Here is a 20,543-nt window from a genome sequence, read left to right as displayed (position 1 = left end):
GTTCTAGATCATACAGTATTTTACCAGCATTGTTACCTGTAAGCCTAATATTCCTTTCACACTGGCCTAAATCAGGAGTAAATCCATTTTAACCATTAGAATATGAACAGCATAAATGAGAGCTGAGTCAGTCCTTGTGTTTAGATTTTCACTGGTGTGAGGAGAGGAAAAGGTGGAAGGGAGGAGGCATTGTACAAGCCAAAAGGAACTCCTCTTGAGTTTCAGGTCTCAAGTTGAGCTTGTGGCATTGGCATTTAGCAAAACCATCTCTCTAGTGGTAAGTCAGTTTGATCTCAGAGTGGCTGTAAGACTCTAGCTTGGAACTCCACCATGTTATTTTTATAGTAATTTTAGTTTTACTCTTTTTTTAAATACATCAGCTTTTAAAATGAATTTCTAGGAACTAATTTGCATGGCATAAGGATATTTCCTTTAAAAAAGTTTTAACAAAAAATGCTTCTAATCTGGAAAACATTCCTGAAATTCAAGTCTCTCTCAAGATGTGGTGGACACTATTCTTATTCACTAATGCTTCTCTTACTCTGCACCTGATTAGTGTATTAATCAGATGTACTGAGGAGCATGTTGCACCTTCTTGTTAAATAATTCATATTTAATTGAAATGTGAATATTCTTTATCCCATTTTCTCCGTAGAAGCTGCTTTCTGATGAAAGATTATGTCAGAGTGAAGCACTTTATGCCTTTTTGAGCCCTTCCCCTGAGCACCTCAAAGTTATTGATGTGCAAGGAAAGAAATCTGCTTTTTCACTCTCATCATTTCTGGAAAGACTACCTGGTGATTTCTTTTCTCATCAAGAAGTGAGTGGTAGAAAAGTAATTTCCTAGATTTAATTGTGTCCAATATAATCTGTTAATATACTGCATTTGAGTGGGAGTTAATACTGGAGGTATTACTGGAGATGCTGTTCAGTTTAAACCAAGGGCAGGGAACCTCAGGCCCGGGGACCAGATGTGGCCCTCGATTTGTCTAAATCCAGCCCCTGAGGCTCAAGGCTCCCCCAGCATTGGGGGGGCCCGAGCTGGCACACTCATTCCCCCACCATCCTCCCACAGGGCTGAAGCACACAAAATCTACTAATGTGCCCTCCAATCCAGGGTCTGGTGTATGGGGAATATGGGAACTGTCTTTCTGCTTCTCAGTCAGTGAGGGCTTTTTGTTCGTTTGTTTCTTGCTTGTGTGCGGCCCACGGTGGATTTTTCTGTGGGTCAGTGACCCCCAAACCAAAACAGGTTCCCTACCACTGGTTTAAGCAAACCAACAGTGAGTTATTAAAACACTACTGCATTTAATGCAGTTTGCCAATAGAACATATTTTTTCTCTGTGGAAAATATAGAATGGAGACAATGGTATAAACTGCATATTCCAAGTTAATGAAATATAAGCAGCCTGGGATATCGTTTGCTAGCAAACCTTCTGAGTTTTCCAGCCTTGAACATGATGTGCTTCTAGAAAGATTCAGGGATATTTCTGCTGTCTTGTGATTGTGAAACCCAGACAGAGGTGGTTAGGTGAATATCTTTCTTAAAAAAGCTTTTCTTTTGTTCTGCTTCTCTGCATCCTCCATGTAATGTTCTGTATATACCATTCATCGATATGGTTTTCTTCTGTGTAGTGTTGAAATTTGACAACCAGAAATAAGGCATCCAAATTCACTGGCTCTGATCCTCCCCACCATATGTCCCTCTTCCATGCCATTCAAGTAGTTCTTTTTGTGTGTGTCAGGTAGGGGATGTAAGAATTTAACCGTGTAACCAGTTAACCGATAAGCTCATGCTTATTGATTACCGGCACCAGTTAAATTCTTTATAGGGCTGATGGGAGCCCTGAGGGGACCAGGAGTACCGGCTCTAGGAGCCATGATAAACCACGTAAACAATAGAATTTCTATTGGCTACACAGCTAATGATTTTTTAAATGTTTTACATCCCTAGTGTCAGGGAGTGCTTTAGTTGTCTAGGACAAAAGTTACATATTTTTTTTATACTGTCTTTTTTTAATTTATTTTTGCTGCTTTCAATTTATAAAAGTTGCTTATATGCTGTTCAGTATGGGGACTGTAGTTTTTCTGTGTGGCTGTGCAGTACCTCCTCGAAGTGTGGGACTACAGGTTGTACCTCCCTTAACCAGGACTCTCTGGTTTGGCAACATCCATGGTCCTACCGGACCATGGATGTTCTTGGATCACAGAGCCAGGTATAGGGAGGTTGGGCTGCAGGGTAGGAGTTGCAGAGGGACACGGAGACTCATCTGGGAGCCAGGGGGCAGGACACAGAGGGGCAGGCAGTGCAGTAGGGAGCTCTGGACCCTGTGGCCAAGCAGTAACGGGGGCCCAGCGGTACCTTTTTTCCTGATACTCTTTCAAACCACTACTTTCCCAAAAGGTGAAAAGTATTATTCAAGGCAAATGGGTTCTTATTTAAGTAGGACTGTTTTCTCAGTGGCCCACATAGCTCTCTTCTTCTGTCAGAAGAAAAGTGGATATGCAACTCTCTTTCTGTGTTCATCTCCAAGAAAAGAAGATAGTATCTGAGTTCATAGTAGGTGCCCTAGAGTTATTCAGGTGACTTGCTCTTCCCAGGAGACCCTATTGCTTACTTCCACAACCTAGTGATTTTATCCATCATAATGCAGGAATAGACTTGGCCTCAGTGTCTCTAAGGACATGAACCAGCTCTCAGTAGGAAATGTCAGCTGGAATTGGATTAGCCCTAGATGAGGGTAATCCTTTGAAAATCCTGCTGACTGCCAATTCCTTATCCAACCTTCAGTATGTCTTCCGCTGGCAGACTCTTGATGCAAAATTAGGTTTTGTAAACACTATAGGCAGCATGGAGAGAACTTTGAGAGCTACATGGGAGGCCCTGTAGTTGATTCAGCTGTAGCATCTTGCACCGAGCTTTAAAATAATCTGTCTTGTTCAAAATGCAGCAAAGAATAGTTCATTAACACATTTATTGTTTTTTTGCAGTGAGGGTTGTGGTTGATTTTTATATTCTATGCAGTTAGTATTTCAGGTACAGCAGCTGCAAGGAGCCATTTCCATCTTTTTTTTCTCTTCTGTTCCTCTCTTGGGGCATGTCACTTCAGGAGATTACAGTTATAAAAGTGGTAGTTTTGCGGCATATTGAAGCCACTCTGTGAAGATGACCCATCTACCGTTTAAATACACTTGTGGGACATTTGTGGGTTATTGTAGACTACGTTACCTGTTCTACTTACACAAGGAGGTCTTTTTTGCAGCTCAGTGTGGTATTGACTACTTTTGCATATGTCTTATCTATCTGTCTGTCTATAAATTATACTCTTGCAGCTATTTCTATAGATAGTAATATTTCATTTTGTAGATTTATATGATCAGAAACAGCTGTTCTTTCTTTTCAAATTAGTCTTGCAATTGTATCTCTGTAAAATATAAATGTATATTCTGCTAATATGAAAAATAAAAATACCTTCACTGGAAAGCCTTAGACTCTTAGGGTATGTCTACACTAGCCCCCTAGTTCGAACTAGGGAGGCTAATGTAGGCATTCGAAGTTGCAAGTGAAGCCTGGGATTTAAATATCCTGGGTTTTATTTGCATCTTCCCGTCCGGGCGCCATTTTTAAATTCCCCTAGTCCGAACTAACTGCCCGCGGCTACACGCGGCAGTCAAACATTAACTCGAACTAAGTCCTTAGTTCGAGTTAACTGTTATACCTCGGCTTCATTTGCAACTTCGAATGCCTACATTAGCCTCCCTAGTTCAAACTAGGGGGCTAGTGTAGACATACCCTTAGATGGGAGTGAAAGATAACTTTTTTTATTCTTTTATTGAAAATAGATCTCAAGAAAGATGCCCGATTGTGTGTGCATATGTGCCGACTGCCTCTCAAAATACGTACATTTATATATGCACACACATGATGGAAGGAGAAAGATTCAAGAAACATGGGAGAAGAAAGGCAAGAACACAATGACAGGGAATGAGAGAGGAAGAGAAATGAGGGGGTGGAAAAAGAGAACAGATTGAAAAAAATGGAGGAAAAGACAAAGCAAAAGATACACAAAGATAGAATTATATAAATGTAGGGCTGGAAGGGGCCTTGCTTGGTAAGTCATCAGGTCCAAATAAACATAAACATCAGTCCTTCTGTACTGAGACAGGACCAAATAAACATAAACTATTCCTCAGGAGTGTCTGACCTTTTTTTGAAAACTTTCAATGATTGTGTGATGAATGGGAGGGGTATTACCCTTTCCTGGATATTTCAGCCATTCAGTTAACTAAGTTGCTGGGAAGAGTGAAAACCATAGACACAGTGGATCCTAGAGGATAACCAAGAATGGTAGGGAAGTAGGAAGTGAGTTGGCAGGAAGCCAGGAGAGACAATAGAAAATACAGTGTGGGTTTTTGAATTGGAAGCAGTGATCTTCCTGTTGCAGTCTTTGCGTGACCAAACGAGAGTTGGGAGACAAAGGATTTGACTCAGGGAGCAGGACATGGAGGATCCAGTAACATCCATGTCTAGGAAGAGATAGCAATGGTGTTGACAACATGCTTTTTTCATCCTATTGCAGGGTATTCCTTGTAGATTGTCTACAACAGTGTTTCTCAAACTGTGCTTCGTGGAGCCCCAGGGCTCCACGAGACATCCCCAGGGGCTCCTCGAGGTTGACAAACTGGAAACATCGATAGGTACAACACATACAATCAGAGATCCGCTGGGGCTCCGCATAAATTTTTATGCGTGTAAAGGGCTCCGGAGCCCAAAACATTTGAGAACCGCTGGTCTACAAGTTAAGAAATGGGGGAAAGCCCTAACATACAGTCCTTCCTCCCTCTCTCCCCTGTACTGCTGAACTCAGCTGACTAATCCCTTTAGTCCAGTAGTCTCCAAAGGTACGTCTACACTGCATCCCTAGTTCGAACTAGGGATGCAAATGGAGACAACCGAAGTAGTTAACGAAGCGGGGATTTAAATATCCCGCGCTCCATTAACAATGTCTCGCCGGCGCACTAGTTCGAATCACGGCTGATTCGAAGCAGGAAGTGCGCGCCGGGACGCGTTAGTTCGGACTAAAGCCCTTAGTCCGAACTAATGTTACTCCTCATTTTTTGAAGAGTAACATTAGTTCGGACTAAGGGCTTTAGTCCGAACTAACGCGTCCCGGCGCGCACTTCCTGCTTCGAATCAGCCGTGATTCGAACTAGCGCGCCGGCGAGATCATGTTAATGGAGCGTGGGATATTTAAATCCCCGCTTCATTAACTACTTCGGTTGTCTCCATTTGCATCCCTAGTTCGAACTAGGGATGCAGTGTAGACGTACCCCAACTTTTTAAACAACAAGATCACTTTTTCAATTTAAGTGCAATGTAAGATCTACCTCAAATCCAAATACCTTTGGCTCCACTTCCTTTCCACCCCTTCTCTCAGGCCGCTCCCCTGCTCTACCCCTTCTCTGAGGCCTCACCATGCTCACTCCATCATTCTGGTCTTGGGCCAAAGGGTTCGTAGTATGTGAGGGGCTCTGGGCTTAGTCCAGGGCAGGGGAATTGGGATTTAGCGTGCAAACTCTGGAAGGAATTTGGGTGCAGGGGGACTCAAGGCTGGGGCAGGAGGTTGGGTGTAGGAGAAGGTTCAGGGCTGGGACAGGGATTCAGAAAGCAGGCTCTGGCTGGGCAGCGTTTAACTGAGGCGGCTTCCAGGTTGTGGAGCAGTGGAGTTAAGGCAGGCTTACTCCTGCCGAGGCCCTGCACCATTCCTGAAAGCTGGTCTGTACAACAATGGCTCCATGGCACCATGTGCTGCCCCTCATCCACATGCACTGAGCCCACAACTTCTACTGGCCACGGTTCCCTGTTATTGATTAATGAGAGCTGCAGGAATGGTGTTGGCAGGCCAAGACAGCTTGTGAAGACCCCGTGCTCTGCCCCTCTCATGGGCTGCAGGGACATTCAAGTCACATCTAGGAGCAGCAATTACCACAGGGATAATTACTCCAGCCACAGCAGGTTAGGCATTTTAGAACTCACTATTCAAAGAATTAAATTTAAACGTAAGAGAGAAATGAAAATTATAAAATGCACAGACCAGTCAAAACCCCAAACTAACCCACTTTGCAAGCAATAAAAGAAGTAACAACAACCCTCCCACGTATGTGTTGGGTCGGGAGATGAGAGTGAAGGGCATTGTGTGTTTGTGAAAATGACAGAGCGCACACAATGTGTGAGAGTGACAGACATTTGTATTGCCACGCCCCGTCCATCCCCTTTTCTCTGTGTGGAGACAGGGTACAGAAGTTGGGAGAGGAGGGACATTCTGACATAGAATCATAGAATAATAGGACTGGAAGGGACCTCGAGAGGTCATCGAGTCCAGCCCCCCGCCCTCAAGGCAGGACCAAGCTCCGTCTACACCATCCCTGACAGATGTCTATTTAACCTGTTCTTAAATATCTCCAGAGAGGGAGATTCCACCACCTCCCTTGGCAATTTATTCCAATATTTGACCACCCTGACAGTTAAGAATTTTTTCCTAATGTCCAATCTAAACCTCCCCTGCTGCACTTTAAGCCCATTACTCCTTGTCCTGTCCTCAGAAACCAAGAGGAACAAATTTTCTCCTTCCTCCTTGTGACACCCTTTTAGATATTTGAAAACCGCTATCATGTCCCCCCTTAATCTTCTTTTTTCCAAACTAAACAAGCCCAGTTCATGAAGCCTGGCTTCATAGGTCATGTTCTCTAAACCTTTAATCATTCTTGTCGCTCTTCTCTGTACCCTTTCCAATTTTTCCACATCTTTCTTGAAATGTGGCGCCCAGAACTGGACACAGTACTCCAGCTGAGGCCTAACTAGTGCAGAGTAGAGCGGCAGAATGACTTCATGAGTTTTGCTTACAACACACCTGTTGATACAACCTAGAATCATATTTGCTTTTTTTGCAACAGCATCACACTGTTTCCGCCATGCTCCTTCCTAGACAGTCGCTTCCCATCTTGTATATATGGAACTGATTGTTCCTTCCTAAGTGGAGCACTTTGCATTTCTCTTTATTAAACCTCATCCTGTTTACCTCTGACCATTTCTCTAACTTGCTAAGGTCATTTTGAATTATGTCCCTATCTTCCAAAGAAGTTGCAACCCCACCCAGTTTGGTATCATCTGCAAACTTAATAAGCGTACTCTCTATCCCAATATCTACATCATTGATGAAGATATTGAACAGTACGGGTCCCAAAACAGACCCTTAAGGAACTCCACTTGTTATCCCTTTCCAGCAGGATTTAGAACCATTAACAACAACTCTCTGACTACGGTTATCCAGCCAATTATGCACCCACCTTATCGTGGCCCTATCTAAGTTATATTTGCCTAGTTTATCAATAAGAATATCATGCGAGACCGTATCAAATGCCTTACTAAAGTCTAGGTATATGACATCCACCACTTCTCCCTTATCCACAAGGCTCGTTATCCTATCAAAGAAAGCTATCAGATTAGTTTGGCATGACTTGTTCTTCACAAGCCCATGCTGGCTATTCCCTATCACTTTATTACCTTCCAAGTGTTTGCATATGATTTCCTTAATTACCTGCTCCATTATCTTCCCTGGGACAGACGTTAAACTGACCGGCTGACCGGTCTGTAGTTTCCTGGGTTGTTCTTATTCCCCTTTTTATAGATGGGCACAATATTTGCCCTTTTCCAGTCTTCTGGAATCTCCCCTGTCTGCCATGATTTTTCAAAAATCATAGCTAAAGGCTCAGATACCTCCTCTATCAGCTCCTTGAGTATCCTGGGATGCATTTCATCAGGACCTGGTGACTTGCTGACATCTAACTTTCCTAAGTGATTTTTAACTTGTTCTTTCTGTATCCTATCTTCTAAACTTACCCTCTCTCTGCTTGTATTCACTACGTTAGGCACACCTCCAGACTTCTCGGTGAAGACCGAAACAAAGAAGTCATTGAGCATCTCTGCCATTTCCTAGTTTCCTGTTACTGCTTCTCCCTTCTCACTAAGCAGTGGGCCTACCCTGTCCTTGGTCTTCCTCTTGCTTTTAATGTATTTATAAAAGGTGGTCTTGTTTCCCTTCATGCCTGTAGCTAGTTTGATCTCATTTTGTGCCTTTGCCTTTCTAATCTTGCCCCTGCATTCCCGTGTTGCTTGTCTATATTCATCCTTTGTTATTTGTCCTAGTTTCCATTTTTTATATGACTCCTTTTTTATGTTGAGATCATGCAAGATCTCCTTGTTAAGCCAAGCTGGTCTTTTGCCATATTTTCTATCTTTCCTATACAGCGGAATTGTTTGCTTTTGGGCCCTTAGCAACGACCCTTTGAAATACTTCCAACTCTCCTCAGTTGTTTTTCCCTTCAGTCTTGCTTCCCATGGGACCTTACCTACAAGTTCTCTGAGCTTATCAAAATCAGCCTTCCTGAAATCCATTACCTCAATTGTGCTGGTCTCCCTTCTACCTTTCCTTAAGATCATGAACTCTATTATTTCATGATCACTGTCCCCTATACTGTCTTCCACTTTCAAGTTCTCAACTAGTTCCTCCCTATTTGTTAAAACCAAATCCAGAACAGCTTCTCCTCTGGTAGCTTTTTCAACCTTCTGAAACAGAAAGTTGTCTCCAATGCAGTCCAGAAACTTATTGGATAGCCTGTGCCCCGCTGTGTTAGTTTCCCAACATATGTCTGGATAGTTGAAGTCCCCCATCACCACCATATCTTGGGCTTTGGATAGTTTTGTTAATTGTTTAAAAAAGGCCTCATCCACCTCTTCCACCTGGCTAGGTGGCCTGTAGTAGACTCCTAGCATGATATCACCCTCGTTTTTTACCCCTTTTAGCTTAACCCAGAGACTCTCTACACAGCTATCTCCTACGTTCATCTCCACTTCAGTCCAAGTGTGTACATTTTTAATATACAAGGCAACCCCTCCTCCCTTTTTTCCCTGTCTGTCCTTCCTGAGCAAGCCGTACCCTTCCATAACAACATTCCAATCATGCGTCCCATCCCACCAGGTTTCTGTAATACCAATGATATCATAGTTGTATTTATTGGTTAGCAATTCCAGTTCTTCCTGCTTATTACCCATACTTCTTGCATTTGTATATAGGCATCTAAGATACTGATTTGATCTTGCCTCCCTGTTGTTCCCTGACCCTCCTTTCTCCTTGCCATTATAGGCCGTAATCCCACCCATTTCCAACCCATCTGGAGAAAGCAGCACATAATATTTTTTGTTACTCCTTTTTTTGTTTCCAAAAAAGTTGGAGGAAGGCAATTGTGAATGGATCCAAGACCAGTGCTTCTGCTCAGACACCCAAAGTTTCATCATATGCTACAGCTCAGCTATTGCCCAATGTCACAACATGTTTGTTCTTTTACCTGTACTAATGCCCATAAAAGCTTGCTGCATGTTCACTCATTAAAGAAGAGTTTTCACTTTATTCCTTATTTTGTAATTTCTAAACGAAATGCTCTCACTTTTCTTCCATTCTAGGTCATTCCACACATTCTTCAAATCTGTTAGGCTAGAAATATTCTTCTTTATTACTGTTTGCAGAATGATACACTGGAGCTGTTTGAGATCTGTACTGTTTATACAGCTCCTTGAAAAAGGACTCTAAATTTAGAATACATTTTTTAGCTGTCAAGACCAAACCAAATAATAGGAAAAACAGAATTATTAGTATATTGCACCATTACGAATGAGAGGTGGGTTTAGGTTCATAAAGTAGGTAGTTGGGAGGGAAAGGAGGTCTCAGATTAAGGACCCTTAACAGCTGCCTTTAATATTGTACCTGCACTGCTATTTTAGGAAGAGACAGAAGAAGATAGTGACCTGTCAGACTATGGAGACGATGTGGATGGGAAACGAGATGCTCTTGCTGAGCCATGCTTCATGCTGATTGGAGAAATTTTTGAGCTGCGAGGAAGTAAGCTTTGAACTTGTTTGCTCATTAGTGGTTTCAGTTGGTCTAGAAAAATGCTATGAAATACTGTTTTTTCAGACATGAAAAAAATCTCTGTTTTCCTACCATTTTCATGAGTTGAGATATTTTTGCAATGTAAAATACTGATTTCTTTGGAAATTGTAACAGTTCTTTGACTGTTCTGGGATTTAGCTCCCAGTCATAAGATTGTAACAGGTTGTGAATTTTGCATTCAATATTGGCAAGCTGCACCTCTGTTTGAAAAAGTTCTATATTTCCAAAACACAAGCAAAAATCAGAGTATGCTTTTATGTCTGTATACTGCATTTATAATGAACTAATTAGAAGGAAAAGGAAAGTAAATAGTTTAATAGTTTGAACATGCATGTGTCAAAGCAACATAACTTCCACATCCCTTATTGCTCCACATATATCTAAGGTACATAGTAGGCCTGAAGCAAACTAATGGTAGAAATATCAACTCCTTTGATGCTGGATCTTTCATTCCTTACATGTGTGAGTAATGGCTACACGATCAGGTCATGGACAGACGTATCAAATAGAACTAATTTATGTCCACTAGATGATGCAGCTGTATCTTTCCAAACATACAGTTTGCTTAATTTCCTTTTCAGAGCAGCTGTTCTACGATATCACACTTTTCAAAGTGCCCTAATTACATACACCAGTTGGAGATATTTGCAAATGCAGATCTTTCCCAAGACACCATTGCTAAAAGGGTGAAAATTAACTGAGAATTTTATAGTTAGCCGCAAATACTCAGATTGTTTCCTTCATTTATTCTTGATGACAAGAAGCTGCCTTTTTTTCTTTTTGAAAATGTATCCAGAATTTCAGTGCTATTGATTAATTTCATATATCCTACTGATAGAAATACACATGAGGGAAAAAGGCTTAGGAAGTAATGCTAGGTAATAACTAATGTAAACATTTAGATTATATATTCTTAAAAATGAAAACTTTCCAATATAAACCAAAAAATTAACAGTGTAGTTCTTTGCATGTTTCTACAAATATACAAAATGTGAAAATGGTTTAATAATCCCTTCCTATGATCTAAACTTGATATAAGTCCCCAGCTATCCCTAAAGCAGTGGTCTCCAACCTTTTTAAGCACAAGATCACTTTTTCAATTTAAGTGCAATCCAAGATCTACTTCAAACCCAAATATCCTTGTCCCACCTCCTTTGTGCTCCTTGCCCCACTTCTCTGAGGCCACGCCCCTGCTCACTCTGTCCTCCCTCCTTCCCCCACTTTCTCTCGCTTTCACCAGGCTTGGGCAGAGGGTTGGGATGTAGGTTCTGGTCTTGGGTTAAGGATTTAGTGCATGAGGTGCTCTGAGCTGAGCTTGGGGCAGGTATTTGGGTTTCAGGAGGGGGTTCTAGGTGCAGGCCCTGGGAGGGTGTTTGGATGCATGGGGACCCAGGGCTAGGGCAGGGGCTTGAGGTACAGGAGGTGGGTCATGATTTGGATAGTGGTTTAGGATGTGGACTCCAGTTTGGCTCTGCTTCCCTCAGGTGGCTTCTGGATGATGGTGCAGTGGGGCTAAGGCAGGCAGGTTCACACTTGTCCTGGCCCTGCACCACTCCCAAAAGCAGCCAGCAAACTTGCTCTAACCCTAGTCCTGTTGTACCCCCCGCCCCCGCTTTGTGGAGAGAGGATACAGGGTGGAAGAAGGGGGACCATGACGTTGGTGCCCTCCTCTCCCTTCCCTGCCCTGCACAGCAAGCAGGAGGCTCCTGGGGGAATAGCTCCAAGGCAAAGGGGTAGAGATGTTCAGCAGTGGGAGGGAGGAGCAGCTGAAGGGCCAGCACTTGATATCCAAATGGCCAAACCAGTCAGGATCACCTGTCAGAGGCTCCAAGATCTACCAGTAGATCCCGATCTACTGGTTGGTGACCACTGCCCTAAAGAATAAAGAGAAGCTATCATTGGAACAATCAGGGTTCATCTTTCTATTAAAAGGAAGAACAATCTAAGTCTACTTTGGCTTCAATGTTTGTAGTGTATAAATTCACTAGACATCATGTTCCAGAATATTAACACTCTCTCCTCCTGTTTTCTAGTTCTATAAATTGAAAACCTGAACTATTGATTCTAATTTACTATAGCTCTTTCTGTGTTATTACCAGTTATACCCTAGGGCCTAGGTATTTTTTCTCGTAACTTGGTGGCAACACTTGACGTTCCTTATTTTTAATCTCTATTTTTGGACTTTTGCTAGGTAGCTCCTAATAGACAGGTGGCACAATTGAATCAAGTCATGCAAGATGCTAAGTGTAAGCTTAGATCTTTCAGCATTTCCTCTGTTAGTTAAGGGTAGATCACAGTTAGGCTCAGTATAGGCCTAATTCTATTCCTACTGAAGCCAATGGGAGTTTTACTACTGGCTTCAATAGGACAAAAGTTAAGCTACTGTTCAATGTCCCACACATTTTTATTGGCCAAGTTGGAATATAGCAGCAAAAGGCCTTTTATCAGTCAAAGAGCTACAGTACTACAGCATTTTTTTTCTGGCTAGTCTATCTCTGGGCAAAGAAAGCTCCCATAACTTAGCTTCAGCATGGTTAGTCATGAAAAAATGACTAACATAATGGCTGAACCTATTGACTGGAAGACTCTAACTGTAAGGAAACAAAGTAATTATAGAACTTTGTTAATTGATACTTATGCACATTTTGAAGAGACTGTCCCATGAACCTAACTTATTCATTTTCTGTGCAGTTCACTTTCTGCAAGAGGAGAACTTCTATTTAATTTTTTGAGATGCAGATCAATAGAGAAGAGAAGTGACCAGAGTTTGAGAAATTTGAATGGTTTCTATAATGACCAGTTTGTTGAATGGATTTTTAAGGCTTTTATTTTTCTTTTCAGTAGTACAGGGTAGTTGAGGCTTATTCAGGGAGAAAACTCACTGCATATATTTTGTTTTATATGATAGTTGCTTCTGCTACTTTAATGATTTTGGGTGCTTACACTATTCCAACCCACTGTGTTAGATATTTCTTTAATCTTTTATTAAAATGATAGTGATGAATTACAAACAATCCCCAGAAAAGTCTCCTTTATTCCATGAACTCTGGGGCAGGAAACTACACAGGTTTAGAATGGAGCTGGATGTGAACAACAATGATAACTCTTAATATGTGGTTGTGATTTAATCTCTAGCTGAAATTGAAATGCTGCTGTCAAGACACAGCAAAAATAAATATCACTAATCTAAAAAGTGTATTTCTTGCAATCCAGTGCAGTCACCTTTATTTTTTCTAAAAGTTGAAGGAGCTAGTAAAGTAGCCCAAAAATAACAGGCAGGACAGACAGGGGAAAAAATTCAGAAGTGAAAGAACTATATATGTAAACCTTGAAAAGTGAAACAATACAGATAATAGATACATGTATTGTAGTTTTTGGGTCATGATTGTGAAAACTATAGTGTTACTGAATATCTGGTCTTTTCTTTCCTTTTTCGTTGTTCTAGTGTTTAAGTGGGTCAGAAAGACACTAATTGCACTAGTACAAGTCACTTTTGGAAGAACTATCAACAAGTAAGTTGCTTTAACTCTGATTCTGGAATCATTACTGTATGAATAAATAACTACAGCAGACTGAAAATATTTGTAGACACTGTTCATATAGTTATGAACATGCTTATCTTGCTGGGACTTAAAATTAAGTTTATTCTTATGTTGTTCAGAGGTGAATCTAACATAGACTGGGAATATGGATTAAGAAGGAGCTCCCAAGGACTGAAATGGGAGAGTTAGGGGCCAGTCATCCTTCCTTCTTCTCTGGCTGACCAATGGGTAGATAGAGCCTAGAGAGGAATAAGGGTCACCTGGCATTTCCCCAACATGTGTGCTCTTCCTCCCCATTTCCAATGGGGCTGTCCCAATCACTACTGGTCCCATCAAGTTTCCCATCTATTGAGGCAGGTGTGTGGCATTATGGTTCTGTTCATATAATCTAAACCACAATTCTGAAATCAAGATTGGCTCATAGGGATTTGGCACTTGGGGAATTAAATTACAAAAGAGTAAATATATTTCACTGATGAGAAATGGGCATCAAGCTATAGAAATGGACAGTTCATTTTTTCTTCAGAGTGAATTAGCACCACATAGCTCCTTAGATACTATCCTGTATTTTGTGAAGGAGTTAAACATATAGTAGTGGTTTGAGTGGCTTTTATTTTCTGGGTCTGTCTGCTTTTCTTGTGAACCCACAAATATTTTCTCTAGTGCTAAAATTAGATTTTTATATTAAGCTGTTCCATTGTAGAAGAGGCTATAAATTTACCTAAATGATAGAAACAATGTTAAATAGAGAGGAGGATGAATGTCATTTATTTGTAAGGTAAAACATATAACCATTGTTGGTAAGCCAAATTGTCCGTTTTCATTAGTGTGGTCTACTAGTCCAAGAAGACTTTTCCATGTTGTCATGAGGTTTAGGCCCATGCTATGTGGTCATCACAGAGCTGAGTAAACAGTTGGAAATCTCTTCATGGAAACTACTGTGGAAAAAACTTGTCCTTTCTTGGTTAAAAAAAGTTGACTAATACAGTCTCTCTGCCAATGTAAGCGCCTGTTAGTCATTTGATAGATCAGAAATTTGGCATCAGCAAATCTTGGTTTTTGCTTTCCATGGATCCTTGCATGGTTTAATCACCAGTTAAGGGTCTAAAAAAGCTTTTAAAAACCTTACAAAAATGAGATAATTTGTTACTCTGCATTGTTGTGTTAAACTTCTAAATCTTGAACATTATATTTAAATATCTCTCATCTTGCTGGTTTGGGGAAAGTTATTGGTATAAAGCCATCAGAGGGGACATAAGAAAACTAAGTCCAAAGTTAACAAATTGTAGACCATGGTGCGCTTGCTAGTGGTACATCAGGAGCTGGTTAGCTACATTGTGCTAGCTCTCCCCCTTGGTTTCAATGCTAAATTGCATAAAAGACAGCTAATATCCTGAAAAGATGAGAGCCTGCACTGCACCTCTTGAAGGTGTGTCCCAGGAAGGATGGGTGGAGGCTAAGATGGCTTTAAACTATCTTTTTACCCATTCCGTTCTGGGCTTCTCCATGGCCCACAAAATTTGGGTTGGAGGCCGCTGTCAATCAGGAGTCCACGCACAAGTGAGAAGCAAAAAAACCAAACTAACCAACCAACCAAATGAAAACAACCCCTCACACTGATGTGACCCCTAACTGAGAAGGGGAAGGACACTCGTCACATTCCCCTTGCACACCAGAGCCTTGCGGGGCCCAAGCTAGTAGACTTTTGTGTGCTCCAGCCCTTTGAGAAGATGGCAGGGAGGAGCTGGAGCACCAGCATGGGCTCCCCAATGTTAGGAGGGAGTCCCAAGCCTCGGGGACCGGATCTAGGCAAGCTGGGGGCCACATTTTGCCCCTGGGCCTTAAGTTCCCTACTCCTGATTTAGATACTTTTGGGAGGCTTCCAGAATTACGGCAGCATCCTTAATTGTTTTGTAGGTCACAGCTTTGATTGGAATCTCTTCAGTGCTGCATATTGGGCCTCCATCCCTGGTAAACCACCTGTGTCAGGGTTTGCTAGATGGTCCTCAGAAGGCAGCCTTATAGCAGTCTTCCACAGGTTTTTTTTCCCTGGGAAAATCCTCCCAGCCAAATACATCTGTGTCACTTTATGAGTAAAGGGTCCAGAGATGGGATAAGGATTTTTCCCTAAATATTTATTCAATAATGACTTTTCTGTCTAAGCAATTGCCATAGTGATTAAGGGATGTTCAGCAATAGTGAATAGAAGAGAAGTAGTCTATGGGCTGCTCTCTCTCTCTCTCTCTCTCTTTAAATGGGGTCCACACTAAAATTGAAAAATTCTTGACAAGTTGAAGAATGCCTGATGTTACTCCTACATAAACCTGGAGTCATTTTTAAAAAGAAAGTCATTCCCCTCTCATTGACTACCTCCCATTTGTGTCTCTGAAAATCTCCATTCTATCTCTGAAGGCCATATCACCATATTAAAGATGAAGGTGGTTGTAATCTTTTCCATGTAATGCTAATTACATGTACACCTCAGGGTATGGTTGCCAGGTGTCCGGTATTCACCCGGACAGTCTGGTATTTTCAGCTCCTGTCCGGTAAAAATATTCAGAGAATACCGGACACCTGAGATGTCTTGAGTTCTGGCTTCCTCGTGGTGAGTTTTATTATAGGAGCTTCATTGTAATTATACATATGTACAATATAGCTAATCATACAGCTGGGCACTATCACTATTTAACCTATAGCTGCCCTTTAGGTTCACTATAACTAGATTTCATCTGTATAAAATATGTTAAGGAGGGCCAATATAGGCTGATTTGTCCCAAACCCTGCACTCCCCTAGGGATGGCCCTGATGGTAGGTCCTTGCTTTGGAGCTGGTTGTATATCCCAGAACTTGAGCTCTTTAAGTGAAGGGTGCCTGAGATAATAGTTAGCCCCAGCAGGAGGTTACTAGCTCTCAGTTTGCATGGTTGTAGCACAGTTGATTAAGGCGTTTTCAGGGTACTTTTCTAGAAAAAGCTTCATCCTGTTTTATCTGTCTGGAACTTATGCCCATGCTATCAAGTTGTGGTTCCCAACTACTATTTTGCTTATCGGTGCAGATTTTCCCACTCCTCTGCTTCTCCTAAGGAGGGCGCATTTGTATATGGCCCTGATGTAATGTTATGGTCCACTCGTGTAAATATGTGTGTTCCTTACATTGCACTGAGTTCCGTCTTTTCCGTACTCCTGTATCAGACATTTGGAGCAACTCAAGTTTCATTTCCAATCAGAGTGCACATAACATAATAGGAAGTGGGGGGCAGTAGCCAAATCAACTGAAATAATAAATTGGTACAGTTTTATAAAATTGGTTGTGGCCTCCACTATTTCTTTTTGTGTAACATCTGAGGTACAGGCCGTCCTCACTATAAATCCAAGATACGTTCCAAAAAACTTGGACTTATAGCAAAACAACTTAAAGCAGGGAATTTTTTCCCTGCGGCTGACTTCCATTTGCACAATTTTTTGTGTGTGTGTGACTTAAGAGTGGGGAATGGGAGGCCGTATAACACATCCATTCCTACAAGCATCAACGAATTTAGTGCGGAATGGATGTATGCCGGAGCGACTTATAGTGGGGGCGCCCTGTATGACTAATGACACAGTCATTTCTTTTTAAAGACAAATACGTGACACAGTAAGCTGGATATTCAGCGAGCCAATGCTTGTTTACTACATCAGTGTATTCCGAGATGCTTTCTGGCCAAATGGAAAATTAGCAGCCCCAACAAGATCCAAAAGTGAAGAGCAAAGTCAGGAGACAAAACAGAGAGCACAGCAAAAACTACTTGAAAACATTCCAGGTGAGCCCATCATCTGTGTTTCATTCCAGGTGAGCTACATAACCACACTTGGAACAAACAAAGGCTAGCCCTACACTTTTCTCTTTGCAGTATAGATCATACCTTCTAATGCTGAAAACAGGCACAATCTTAATCCTAGCACCTCTAGAAGGCAAATTGCAGTGCTGTTCAGTGCAGAATCGGACTTCTATGCCCACCTCTAACAACATTTTAAAAAATGGTAGTGAGGCCTGTAGGATTTGACTCTTCTCCGTTAGCTGAGATTTCAGAATCAGCCTCTTCCAGAAGGTTGTCCCCTACTGATAAACAAAACACACAGCTGCTTGGGGCACCACATTGCCCCAAATTTCATGGTAACCAATGCAGTTGCAGGCTCCATATGGGGTCCAGTGGCTCCTTTCCCCTCACAGTCTGCACCTCATCCTCGCTTACCAGGTAATGGTGAGTGGTGTAAGCGTGGATCAGAAAACTCAGAAGGAGCAGGGAACTGTAACACAATTGCCAGCTGGAAAAAAGTGGCAGTTTTCCTTTCAAAGCACCACTTCTCTCTGGCTGCACGGCCACCCTCTTCTACTCTGACCTGCACTCATGCCACTTGCCATCCCCCGTCAGATGGTAAGATGAGAGTTTAAACGTTTCCAGTGCCAAATACAACAATTTAGGGATAGGATCAAGAAAAAAAATCCAGAATTCCTCTTTCTGAATTCCATGTTCTAACCTCTTCTGAGCAGTTTAGCTAATACATTAAACTTGTCCTACAGATTAACATCTCTTTCCATTCAGTCAAAGTACAGAATATTTTAGGCACAACTCTTCACGCTCTGATTTATGAGCTATTTGGGTTTAAGAAACTAACCTAAGTGGCCTGATTTTCAGAAGTGCTGCTCACCTGTTAGATCTTCTTGGCTTTACTTTGTAGACATGGTCTCAGCACGCTGTATGAGCCATTCCTATTGCTATCACATACCTTGCACAAAAGTAGAGCACACACATTTTCCTTTTCTTTGAAATTACTATCCTATACACCCTTAGTTGATAATATAGTTTCCAAGCCAATACTTACTTGCAGCTTCTTCCTCTTCTGAGGATGACCTAGCCATTTCCATATAGCTTCCTGTTACACCATGTTTCATTGTAGGCAAAGTTTAAGTTAATCTTTTCCTCCTTTAAAGTTAATTACATTTCTTGATAGAGATATGTGTCCTGGCAATGAGAGCTCAGGAGATGTGGCTGTTGCTGATAATTGTAAAGATGGATTTCAAATTTTAGCCTAATACCCTAAATACCCTACTACCTGATTTCTTTATCACCTTGGGAAAGTAGGCTTCAATGATATATTCGACTGCTTCACTAATCTCTCTGTTACACACACTTTTCAGTAATTTTAAATTTATGTTCAACAGACAAAACACAACACAAGGGCTACGTCTACATTGGCCCCTTTTCCGGAAGGGGCATGTTAATTTCACGAGTCGTAATAGGGAAATCCGCGGGGGATTTAAATATCCCCCGCGGTATTTAAATAAAAATGTCCGCCGCTTTTTTCCGGCTTTTAGAAAAGCCGGAAAAGAGCGTCTACACTGGCCCCGATCCTCTGGAAAAAGCGCCCTTTTCCGGAGGATCTTATTCCTACTTCAAAGTATAAGATCCTCCGGAAAAGGGCGCTTTTTCCGGAGGATCGGGGCCAGTGTAGACGCTCTTTTCCGGCTTTTCTAAAAGCCGGAAAAAAGCGGCGGACATTTTTATTTAAATGCCGCGGGGGATATTTAAATCCCCCGCGGATTTCCCTATTACGACTCGTGAAATTAACATGCCCCTTCCGGAAAAGGGGCCAATGTAGACGTAGCCCAAGATGTGCATTGAAAATATTTGAAATATAGTATAAAGAACATCATATTTGGCTTTTGGTACATTGTACTTGGCTTAAATAAAATAGTTGAACATAGTTTCTTCATGAAAAACACAGGTTGTTTTAGATTATGTTTATATAACAAAACAGAATGTGCCACATGTTGCTAATGGTCAACCAAGAAAGCCCTAGTTATTCATTTAGAAATGTTTTTATTGCTCTGTATTTGGGGATATGTAGGCTTTTTAATATTAAGAGACAGCACTGTGACAAAACTGAGGTACATGTCTCCTTCAAATAACTTGTTCAGATGATCAGATACTGATATTTTTGACTAATTTTCTTAATGGTATCACGTATCTACAGTTATGTTGTGCACAGTATGTGAATATCTGAATAATATGAGAATACAGGCCTGGTGCTCTGTTCTGCTAAACACCCAATATGCCCAGTGTATATCTTTGATCATAGCAATTACTGGGTGTAACCAAAACAGCATTAACAAAATTCTGATTGTAAAGATATTTGATGCAGATGCTTAATCATATGCCTAACTTTAAGCACGCAAGTAGTCTCATTCATTGACAGCTTATATGTTTTAAGTTAAGTGTGTACTTCAGTTTCTTGCTTATCAGTATAATTCTCGTCCCTGTTATGTTATGTGGTATCTTTTGGTGTAGTTGCCATTGAGTAATTGTAAGCAGATAATTTTTTATCAACATCAGTATAAAAATATAATCTAAAATGTTTGTTGCAGATGCTCTGCAAAGCCTTGTTGGACAACAAAATGCCCGTCATGGTATAATCAAAGTGTTCAATGCACTGCAAGAAACTAGAGCCAATAAGCATCTACTATATGTGAGTAACCAGAGTGTTCTCTGTGAATTTGATTAGCCTACTAAGTTCTGAATATTCTAATGGCTCAATATTAGAACCTTAAAGACTGTCTTTATCTTCTTTGTTTGTACAGTGCCTGGCACAATTGGTCCTAGTCCATCAGTAGGACTCCTAGGTGTTATGACAATAAAAATAATTGGTAGGCTTAGAAATGTCAACATGCATATAAACAAGAAATTGCTTTCTTGCAGAGATTTATTATATTTAGAAGGTTTACAAAGTTTTTAATGATTCTTTTCCCAGTAAAGGGATGTTACAAAAATCTGCATTTAAATTGTCATTTAAACTTTCTAATTTTGCATGTTGAACAAATGTTTATAAAAAAGAAACTTCTGGTTCAGACAGAAATACAACTTAGTACAGTAAAACTTCATTAGTCTGGCATCCAATGCTCCGGGACTCCTGATGGTCCGGCACCATCAGGAACCCGGAAGTGCTGGGCCAGCCG

The 20,543-nt window shown here is 41.3% G+C and overlaps 1 protein-coding gene across 6 annotated transcripts in view; it reads left to right on the top strand.

The window, feature by feature from the left end:
- Nucleotides 1-20,543, top strand: part of SNX25 (sorting nexin 25) — a 143,078-nt gene that overhangs the window by 120,574 nt on the left and 1,961 nt on the right. For 2 of the 6 annotated variants that reach the window (XM_075930317.2, XM_075930316.2), the window contains 5 exons: nt 656-820; nt 9,840-9,957; nt 13,454-13,520; nt 17,168-17,349; nt 19,956-20,056. In XM_075930317.2, coding sequence (XP_075786432.2) covers nt 656-820; nt 9,840-9,957; nt 13,454-13,520; nt 17,168-17,349; nt 19,956-20,056 — 633 coding nt within the window. Of the gene's footprint in view, nt 1-183; nt 278-655; nt 821-3,844; nt 4,925-9,839; nt 9,958-13,453; nt 13,521-17,167; nt 17,379-19,955; nt 20,057-20,543 lie in introns of those variants that run through there. The other 4 variants (XM_089777893.1, XR_012904267.2, XM_075930320.2 and 1 more) reach the window with 4 other exon arrangements.

This window comes from Pelodiscus sinensis, chromosome 4 (assembly GCF_052426305.1).
Source record: "Pelodiscus sinensis isolate ZL-2025 chromosome 4, ASM5242630v1, whole genome shotgun sequence".
NCBI lineage: Eukaryota > Metazoa > Chordata > Testudines > Trionychidae > Pelodiscus > Pelodiscus sinensis.
Note: the sequence above shows the minus strand (reverse complement) of the source record. Positions and strands in the feature narration are given on the sequence as shown.